The sequence below is a fragment of the Strigops habroptila genome, chromosome 3 (assembly GCF_004027225.2).
Source record: "Strigops habroptila isolate Jane chromosome 3, bStrHab1.2.pri, whole genome shotgun sequence".
NCBI lineage: Eukaryota > Metazoa > Chordata > Aves > Psittaciformes > Psittacidae > Strigops > Strigops habroptila.
In genome coordinates, this window is record NC_044279.2 from 27649 (window position 1) to 38276 (window position 10628).

The following is a 10628-nucleotide window of genomic DNA, read 5'->3' on the forward strand; positions in this document are numbered from 1 at the left end:
CGGCCGCCGCGCCTGTTAATCACTCCCGAGACGGCCCCTCCGCCGTTCCCATTGGCTGCCGCGCCCAGAGCCACACCGCGCCCCCCCCCATTACCACCACCTGCAGTACCGAGTTTCAGACACAGGACGGCAGCAGCGAGCGGCGCCCACCACCCACCGCGCCCCCCCCCACCCCCGTCGTACCGAGTTTTGGACACAGGACGGCAGCAGCAGCAGCATCACCACATAAATCCCAAACACGTTTTTCTCCCCCAAAAATTCTGCAGATTCCCCCACACCGCCTTGCAGACCCAGAATCAGGGGTTTGGAGTAGTTTTGGGCCACCACAGCATGTTGAGCATCACGAAATGTCTACAAGAAGTCATCCGGAAAATAGAAATCCCAAATTGTATTTCTTCATGTTAAAAAAAAAAACCAAAAAACCACAAAACCAAAAAAACCCACCCAACCAAAAACCTACCACAAAACACAACAGAACAGCTTTTACCGTAAAAACCAACGTCTGTTTCTTCTGAACATCTGAACTCTTACAAACAGTTCCTTTCCTCTTTTATTGCAAAACTATTGTCTCGCTATCATTTAACAGTTAACCACCCAGACACTTCTTTCAGGAAGAGAAAACTAAAAGCTTTGCAGAGGTGCAACACGCTCTGCAACGGACCTTATGTTGAGTATTTGTCTTTAAATCTTTCATAGAAAAAAATCAGAGAACTAGAGTGAGCACGTTCTTTATGTCATCTTTAAAGCCCATACTACAAGCACGTTAGGAAAAGCGCAGACACACATCATAGACGTACCATGCATCGCAGACCACGATGGATTCTTCCCTCTGTTTTGTCCTTCCATGGCAAAATAAAGGGTGTCCATGGGGAAACGGTGGCAGTTGACGTCCAGCTGGGAGAGGGAAAAAATACCCCAAAACCAAAACCTTTACCATCAAGCTGGGTGTGAGTCTGTCCTGGGTTCAGCTATAACAGTTATTTTTCTCCTTAGTAGCTGGTGCAGTGCTGTGTTTTTGACTTTAGTCTGAGAACAATGCTGATAACACACCAATGTTTTTAGTTGTTGCTAAGTAATGCTTACCCCAATCAAGGACTTTTCAGTCTCATGCTCTGCCAGTGAGGAGGCGCACGGGAAGCCGGGAGGAAGCGGAGACAGGACACCTGACCCAAGCTAGCCAAAGGCGTATTCCATACCACAGCACGTCATGCCCAGTATAGAGTTACCTGGAGTAACCCGGGGGAGTTACCCGGAAGGCCCAGATGACTGCTCGGGTTAGGCTGGTTATCAGTTGGCGGGTGGTGAGCAATTGCATTGTGCTTCACTTGTGTTTATTGTTTTCTTTTCCTTTTCCCCTTCTACTTTTATATTCTCTCCCCTTGTTATTTCCCTCATCATTACTATTATTGGTGGTAGCAGTAGTAGGTTTGTATTATACCTTAGTTACTGGACTGTTCTTATCTCAACCCGTGGGATTTACATTCTTTTGATTCTCCTCCCCATCCCTCTGGGAGCTGGTGGGGAGGAAGAAAGGGGGGGAGTGAGTGAGCAGCTGTGTGGTTCTGAGTTACCGGCTGGGCTTAAACCACGACAGAGTCTAAAGTTTCCTTTTTTTGTGAAGGCTACAATTCAGCAGAGGAAAAAAATATTTTGCACCATCTTTGGTACGGTCAATGAAAGAGAGAAATGGAGCAAGAAAACGGAGGGTACGGGATCGGGATATAGAGGTGGCGGGGGGGAAACGAGAGGAAGAAGGAGGGAGAGACGACAAAAGTGGTGGGGCACAGGGCATGCGGACAGAGAGAGAAAAAGGAGAGAGGGAAGAGGACAAAGGGATCAAGAAATAAAGAAAGGGTCAGATCTGTAAGAAGTGACCAAGAAGGAAAAAACCTAAAACTAGAAATGGGCCAGACGACAGAGACGGAGGAAGAGAGAAAAGGGGCCAGGGAGCAGGACAGAGGAGAGAAAGGGAAAAAGGGAGAGGCATAGCAAGGAATGAGGGGACAGGCAGTGGGCAGAGAAGGAGAGACAGAAGTAATGTGGACAGGAAGCAGGACAGAGGGACAGTGAGCAGGACACGGGTGGAGAGAAGCATCGGGGCAGAAGGAAAAGAAAGACAGAGACAAGCACCAGGACAAGGCAATAAAGAGAGATTAAAAAATGGACAGGGAGGCAGGACAAAGTGAAAGACAGGGAGCGGGACAGAGACGGGGGTAAAGCCTGTCACAGACATCAGGAGAGAAAGCTGGAGAAGGATGGGCTGCAGCACAGTAACTTCAGCAGTTACTGCTCAAGGTGCTCATCCACAGCTGCAAGAACTTTATGTTTTATTCTGCCAAAAACATGCTGGGGAAGCGACAGACTTGCAAAAAACAGATTACAAAGGATCATGGTGGATCGATCCTCAGTCAGTCTGTGTGGTCATTTGCACGTAAGGGGCAGCGCCTGGTATCCTGAATACCCACAGCAGTACCTTAGTTGCAGCTGCAGAGCTCTCCTCCATCCAGCTGGAAGCCTCGCTAAGCTTTCTGGAAACGTCTTCTCTCTGCTCCCCCGCTGAGACAAACCGATGCTCCTCTTGGTAAAGCTTCTCCTGCAAAGAACAAAGCAAGCACTCCCATCAAATACCACTGAGTGTGGAAGCATAAAACCACCTGGTCACCCCGTTGCAACTGGGCCAGACCGGGGACTCCTGGGGCACTGCCTGCACTGCCCAGGAGATTCTCACTCAACCCTCCCAAATCTGAGCTCCTGCTCCCAGCATTACCAGGAGCATGGTAGTAAGACAGCAGGTGTATAGACGTGTGCACACCAGGTACGCGATGGTAAAGCTGCAACCACCGTAACTTCACATGCACTTAACTGCACAGCAGTGGTTCTTGAGGAGCTGTAGCTTCTTTACAGCCTGAGTGCAAGTGTACCAAAATGCCCAGGTAGGCACATAGAAGAGATAACGGGAACCTAAAGCCTAATGTGTTAGACACACTTGGGGAAAGTCTTGCATTTCTATCAAGTCCCCGTGGGCTTGGCACGCCTAGAGGTAGTGGAAAAATGACTGAAAGACAAAAGCTGGGGTCCTCAAATCGTCTCCCCCCAGCCCAAACAACTCCCCTGCATTCAGATCAGCTAAGCTGCACAAGACACTTCTACCTGCTCTCCAGGCATTCTCATTTCTTTATATCCCCCTCTTACCTGGGTCTTAAAGATGAATGACTCCAAGCTGTTGGCCGATTTCTCTCTTTTCTGTTTCTCTAGATCTCCGATCATCAAGTCTGGGAGTATAGCATGCAAAGAGAACAGAAATCAAAGGTAGCAAGTGCCTTTAGCAGCACATCATATGCATCAGCTTCTGATGATAGCAGTGCTACGTGAGTCACCACCATTCCAAAGCAATTCACTTCCTTTACCTGGAGCTTTAACCTGGCAGAGCCATTTCAAACATCCTTTTTCATCGAGCTCTTCAGTTCATCCTCCAGCAGGTCAGGCACATCATTTACACCCAGTTCCACAGGGATCTCCCAGACAAGCTTCTGCTTCTTGGGTGCTTTGATCTTCTTCCGTTCCTCCGTTTCGGTAACTGTGCTGTCACCGGAACTTTTGGACGGTTCTTCCACTTTTGCAGTTTCTCTATTTCCTTTGGGATCCTGTAACAGAAAAAGTACATTCTCAGGCAAGGGAACAGATTTGCGGGTTTTCCAGCTTTTTTCCCAGGGCAGAGGACAAACAGGGAAAGAACAGTTCACCTGAGGAAATTCTGTGAGAGAAACAGTGTTGTTTTGGCATATCGGGAATGGGGCTTTGCAATATTAAGGCTTTGTAATATTAGGGCTTTGCAATATTAAGACTTTGCAAAACTGGGGCTAAGTTACTAAAGGAATGAAACAAAGGGTTTGAAATACCATGACTTAAACAGACACACTCTGCGGCTAAAGACAGTGTCATCTTCAGGCGACAGACACTCTGTGGTTAAAAAGAATGCTATCTTTGTACAACCTATGAAACTAAGCTGGTGCAAACTGCTGCTGTAGCCGGTGCAAACTGCTGCTTCCCAATAGTAAGTCTCTCTGCCAGAGAGTTATGAAATCGAACCATAAAAGGAGATAAATAAATAAGTAAGAGGAAGGGGCATACAAAATCGAGGAAGGGGTATACAAAATCGAGGAAGGGGAGGTGTAACCAGAGGCGGGACAGTCGACACGTAGATTATATGCATTGGATAGGCTGTAAACCTTGGAGTACCCAACCAATGGGGAAACAAGGGAGGGAACTTGTGGACGGGATAGGAAATCCAAATCAAAGTTCTGCCTTTGCTGTGTGTGCCTACTTGCCAGGACACCCATTTTTACACAAACATGAAATAAATTGCTGCTTCACTGTTGTGTCTGATTGAGGCCTGCCCGAACCTAAAGACCGTTTCTCACAATTCAGCTTCTCAGACACCAAAATCCAAGACCCATTCCCTCAGCGTGATGCTCACCCGAGACTCCAACTTCTTGCCTTCTTCCTTTTTCTGGGACTCTGCTCTGGGAGGGGCAGTTTCTGCCTGAGCTGGAGACTGCTGCGTCTCTTCTCCCTGCTCTTCACTGGCATCTTCCACACTGCTTTTCTGGTCTCGCTTCTTTCCCCTGCTCTTCTTTACCCATCTCTGCTAGGCATTCTTCTTCTTCTTCCTGGTCATCGCAGGCAAATAAAGGGGAAAACAAAACAGTTGTGTATTTTTTTAATGTAGAAATCCCATGCAAGTGTTTCACAGAAGAGACAATCCCCTGCAAAAAACCATACGTATGAAAACCAGCACTCACAGCGACTGCAGCCATTAGCGAGGCCCTGTGCTGAGCTACAACAGTAACTAAGAGTCACTTCAGTGCAGGACGCGACTCTGTGACAAAGCAAGAAGTCTGCTAGACACCTGCACAGACAACACACAGCCAGGAGCCTGGCCTCAGAGCACCAGGACAATCTAGAAATGAGAGACTTCCCCAGAAACAAGTCCTGGAACATTTTCAACTCATTCTCAAATAACTTCTTGTGATACTACACTCATTTTTAGCCATACGGAGTGACCAATAAGGTCATACATATTTTGTACTGTAGGGTGCTGTATGCATAGGCTGTGTACTGGGCCATCCATAGCTATCTCATACATTAAAAGCACTAGGATTTAAAGGGCATTTGTAGAGCTTTAATGAGAGAAACTCCGTTTAATTTTTAGACAGCATAATTTTCATGGCATAAAATTATGTGAACAAGCTCCTACTCAACTGCTCCTAGATCTAAAGCCTTCAGCTTCAGGGCAAATCAGCAGCAGAGCAAATAAAGATTCTGCCTGTTCTCAACAGGCTGAGACTTAAATGATTTAGCATAAACTAGAGAAGCCCTAAAGCCACCCAGTCTGGTAACTTGATACATCTCCTGCTACCAGCACCTTGCAACACAGATCGAGATCTGGATCAGCTCCCTCACAACGGTGTCTCTGCATTACAATATAAGTATTTATGAAGAAACCTAATGACTTTATTGTAGCAAGACAGGTGTCCAAACCGGCAGAAACCAGGAGAGCAGCAACAGCAACTGAAACCCTTGCTGAAAGTCTCAACAGAAAAGCTGTGATTAGCTGGGGTCCACCAGGGCACAACACATCAAGTCTACTTGCAGAACAAAAGGAGGGCAATTAGCCCTGCTGCTGCTGCAGACCTTACTGATTTCATAGAGAGAGAATTTCAGTCTCCAGGTCTTTGAGCATCTGAAAGCCACGGTAAACACTCTCATTTCCAAAATAACTGCAATTTTAGAATGGAAGCGAAAAACAGAGAATTCCTTAGCTAGTTTCTAAACGGGTATTTCCATCTTCGCCCTTTCCCTATAAATGAAGATGCAGTATGAATTAAGGACCCTCCGGGTAACTTCCCCTCAGTTTCTAGACCGAGCACGACGTGCTGTGGGATGTATGGAATACGCCTTTGGCTGGTTCAGGTCCGGTGTCCTGTCTCTGCTCCCTCCCGCCTTCTTGTGCCCCTCCTCATTGGCAGAGCACGAGGGACTGAGAAGTCTTTGCTCGGGGTAAGCGCGACTGAGCAACAACTGAAACATCGGTGCGTTACAAGCGTTATCCTCAGAGTAAAGCCGAAACACAGCACCGCACCAGATCGCAGGAAGAGAATTAACTCTGCTATAGCTGAAACGAGGGCAAAGGGAGAGACAAGCACAGGGGCAGGATGCCGGGGCAGGAGCCTCCGAGGCGCTTGAGATTAATCAAGGGAGATTAAGGGAGAATCAAGCACAGTGAGGAGTCCTGACCCGGCTCGTCTCCGGCAGACCGCAACCCTGCTGCATCGGCCGATGTAAAGCTTCCCGCGCCGGGCGGCCAGCGGGCAGGAGACGCCCCTCTGCACCCGGCGAATGGACGGACGAATGGACGGACGGACGGACGGACGGACGGACGAGCTCGCTCGCCTCTCCGATGGACGTGGATCCCCGGTGGGCTCGGATCTCACCTGCTGCCGCCGCTGCCGGGACCCGGGCCCTGCGCGCTGCCGCGCTGCTCCCGGGCGCTGAGCATGCGACGCTCGCCGACGGCGCGCCGGAGGGACCAGAACCGGTGCGCGAACACCGGGCTGCGGCCACGAGCACCCCGCGCGCCCGCCGACACCTAAGCGTGGAGCGGCGGCGGCGGCGGCAACTCCTCACCGGAAGGCAGCAGCGACCACGCGACACCGGCCCGCAGGATCACGCCGCCACTTCCGGCGAACAGCAGGGGGGGACAAAGGGAGCGCCGCGGCGCATGCAAAGTGCCCGGGATGCAGTACCAAATTCCGGACACAGGATGGCAGCAGAGAGCAGCTCTCGGCGCCACACCGCGTCCCCCCCACCTGCTGTACCGAGTTTTTGGGGGGGTATCCCCCACCCCACACCCCCCCCCGCCCCCGCCCTTGCAGACCCAGAATCAGGGGGTTTGCAGTATCTTGCGGCCACCGCAGTGGTTGCGGCTCCACAAGCACAGCCCGACATGGAAAGGTCTTTTTGGGGAAATCAGCCCCAAATCAACCTGTTACCCCCCTTTCTTCGGAGGACCCCCCCCCATCCTCTACTCATCTGCTCCGCTGCCGAATCATCGCCCCCCACAGTGGCACTAGGGTGCCCCAAATGACACCATCCATCTCCGGATTCCCCACATCCCCCTTTTTATTCCACCCCCCAGAAAACACCTACAAAAAATGAGAAAAACTGCCCCAAGGAACAGCTCGTTACTTCATTACTTTAATAACTGCCATTTACACAGGTACACGCCCCCCGAAGAAAAGGGGGGGGGGGGGCTCTGCTCAAAAGAGACAATGGGGACAGCACCCGCAGCCCCGTCCCACAGGCTGTGGAGGATTGTGCCACGTCTCTTGCTCAGGCTCTGCCACATGACATTTCCCCTCCATTCCCATGCTGGGATGGGCGTCCCAGTGCACCTGGTCCCTGGTCCCCATCGGCTAGGGGTATCTGTTGAGCATCACTAGATGCCTGCAACAAGTCATCTGAAAAACAGAAATTCCAAATTATGTTTCAGCGTGTTAAAAAAAGAGCACAGAAGAACGTAGATGAATGCAGTCAGAGAAAGGGAGATGATAGAACAATTGGTGAGGTTCGAGATCCCCACATGGTTTTACTTGGCAGGAGGAGTGGGAAAGGACTGCAATCTATCAGGCTGCCAGAAAGGACTGGCAGATTTGCCAATGCTTTTGGCTGTCCCGAAGCACGCAGAGGGGAATGTGTTTTTATGCTGTCTCAACTGTTAAAACTGAAAACCACAAAATCGGTGATGCCATCAACTTTTGGGAGATGTGCTGTGCTTTGGTCTATGGAAGGAAATGGACTTTCTTTCTTTCTTTGCAGAAAGTTTAAAGTCCTCTTGCTGATGAGTTTACCACCTGGAATAGCGAGAAGGGATGCAAAGTACAGCAGAAGGGATGCGAGGTACAGCAGAAGGGATCTGAAGATCCCCTCTGATGGAGAGTTCCACAAATGCAATTTCTTTGAGAAAGATTTCTCTTCCAGAAATCTCTTTCCAACTGAAGTAAAAATTTACACATCATAGGGTAAGGAAAAAGGACAACATTGAAGCAACAACTCACCAAAACCACACCCAGAGTCACCGTCCCTGCTTACAAGGCTGCCAACGCTTCTCAGGAAAGCCTGGAAAACACACAGAAACGATGCCAATTTATCCCCTTGGGTCCGTTTCTCCTCTGCAACCTTGGTTGCTTCTAGTGTAGATGCTAGTGCCTCAGAGCAAGGTTCTCAAGCACTACTGCAAGCTCTTCTAAACTTCTGGACTGAAAAAGCAGAAAGTTTTGATTGTGAATATCTGAAATTCTTACACTTTATTTTCTCCTTCGGCACTGCAGTATTTTCATGGTATCATTTAATTGTAAGTGCACAGAAACGGAAGATTATGCTAACAGGAGGAAACAACAAATGGAGGGGAGTAAGCTTCACATAGCATCACATGCTCCGCAACAGACCTTATTTTAAACATTTGTGTTAAAATATTTCACAGAAAAAACAGAGAAGGAGAGTTGGCACAGTCTTGATGTCAACCTTAAAGTCCATACTACAAGTACCTTTGGAAAAATCCAGACACATCATTGACATACCTTGTGCTTGCAGACCTCTAAGGAGTCATCCCTCTTCCTTGTCCTTTCATGTTGGAACAAAGGGCGACCGTGGTGAAATGGCGGCAGCTGACATCCTGCCAAGAGAGGAAAAAAACCTTTAACATCGGGCTGGATAGGAATCCAAAGCTTCCCTTGTTGGTGCAGTTCTGTTAAGACTACAATAGAGCCAAGGTAAAAGTATTTTGCATCATATTTGGTAGAGCTGGTGCTAGAGGCTGCTAGAGCTTTGCATTGTTTAGACAACCCTGTCTCTAACTCATTGGCAGCTTTGAGTTTCAGTAGAACTGCTCTGATGGAAACACACACGTGAGGGACACAGATACCCACACGTTTTTTCTCGAGCCTACGTACAGCCAGGATTTCCTCACCTTATTGGTCCCAAGTTGTATTTTTTTTTTTTAAAGTGTGCAGCGATACATCTGACCTTGTCAACTGCCTCCTCGCAAAAATGGAATGATTTTTATTTTTCTAAGCTGCTTCTCCAAACAGCAAGATCTCTTGCAACTGCAATTGTGCCACCAAAGGGCATGACTGAGGCTGCCTCCCAGCTTCTCACCATCCTAAGATTTAACAGACACATGCTCTATTCCATCTCCCAACAGCTAAAATACGTAACGCTCTCAGACCCAGAGCACAACCCTGTGCCTGCCCACACGCTCCTGTTGTTTCAACGAGGAGCTGCCGAGCACCCCCGCAAGCACAGCAGCACATGTGACATCAGTTTCACCAACGTCGATGTTCAGTGAACATGGTTTCTGAGGCTTTAAACCAAAACCCGTACCTTGAAACTTGCCATAGCGGAAGCGATCTCTAACTCCAACTCTAAGAAAAAGAAGCAGCACAAATTGCAAACCCACCACAGCAGCAGGTTCCACAACATTTAGACCCGGAACAAAAAATAAACCAGCTCCATCGCGTGGCAGAGGCAGGCAGAGAAAAGGGTCAGCATTCATAGCCCCTACAGGGCATGGCATTCTCCTTCCATTTCTGAACCTGTCTGTAAGATTTAAATATCGCAGCACTACTACAGCAATATTGAGAGTAAGGAATGACAGCCCTGCCACTGGACCTGCTATTGACCAACGCTATTTACTCAGCAGGACACACAGACAGAGGGACATGTTTTGCCACACATAAACCTGACTTCCTGAATATTTTCATTTCTCAAAAATAGCCATTTGGAACTGTCGTGGCTTAAGCCCAGCCGGTAACTCAGAACCACGCAGACGCTCGCTCACTCCCCCCGCTTCTTCCTCCTCCTGCTCCTGGAGGGATGGGGAAGAGAATCGAAAGAATGTAACTCCCATGAGCTGAGATAAGAGCAGTCCAGTAACTAAGGTATAACACAAAACCACTACTGCTACCACCAATGATAAAAATGATTAGTGAAATAACAAGGGGAGAGGATACAATTGCTCACCACCTGCCGACCAATACCCAGCCCAATCCGAGCAGTGATCTGGGTCTTCCGGGTAACTCACTCCAGTTTATATACTAGGCATGATGTGCTGTGGGACGGTGCGGGAGATAAACGGACAGCATGATGACCAATCTGATTAAATGCTGACACTTTATTAAGGCCAGATAGCTGTTTATATATTCTGAGTGTCCACGCGGACCTTATACAATCCTAATTCGTTGAGCTTAACAAGACACACGCATAGATACAGCTTATGATTGGCTAAAGCTTTCAGTTCACGCAAAGGCCTTACAAGTCCTTAAGTTTGCCAAGTTTTGCATTCCACATCCGGGAGTTGTTCTTCTTGAACCAACTTTCTCATTCTGCCCCCACAAGTGTTCTTTAGATGACCTTGATGCCAGGCCGTGAGACCTAACTCAAACTCTTGCTATTGACATGAGTCCTGGATCGCTCATGTGCCCATTTTGTTCCAAGTGGTCCTCCACAGGGTGGAATACCCCTTTGGCTAGTTTGGGTCAGGTTTGCTTCCTCCCGGCTTCCCCTCCTCC

At 48.8% G+C, this 10628-nt stretch overlaps 1 protein-coding gene across 3 annotated transcripts; it reads right to left on the reverse strand.

Moving 5' to 3' along the window:
• Positions 1–221: 221 nt before the first annotated feature.
• Positions 222–6737, reverse strand: LOC115601732 (hypoxia up-regulated protein 1-like). 3 transcript variants are annotated; one of them, XM_030472072.1, is made up of 6 exons: positions 4478–6737; positions 3408–3644; positions 3193–3272; positions 2474–2593; positions 798–894; positions 222–351 (listed from the first exon to the last, which is right to left on the reverse strand). In XM_030472072.1, the coding sequence occupies exons 3-6, from the start codon at positions 3265–3267 to the stop codon at positions 341–343; spliced, it is 303 nt and encodes a 100-aa protein (XP_030327932.1). In that variant the 5' UTR covers positions 3268–3272; positions 3408–3644; positions 4478–6737; the 3' UTR covers positions 222–340. The 3 variants fall into 3 exon arrangements, 1 of the variants encoding a protein (XP_030327932.1); XR_003989463.2 differs by lacking the exon at positions 222–351 and having other exon boundaries at positions 510–894; positions 4478–4670; positions 6298–6715; XR_003989464.1 differs by lacking the exon at positions 222–351 and having other exon boundaries at positions 510–894; positions 4478–4670; positions 6495–6712.
• Between the last annotated feature and the right edge of the window lie 3891 nt (positions 6738–10628).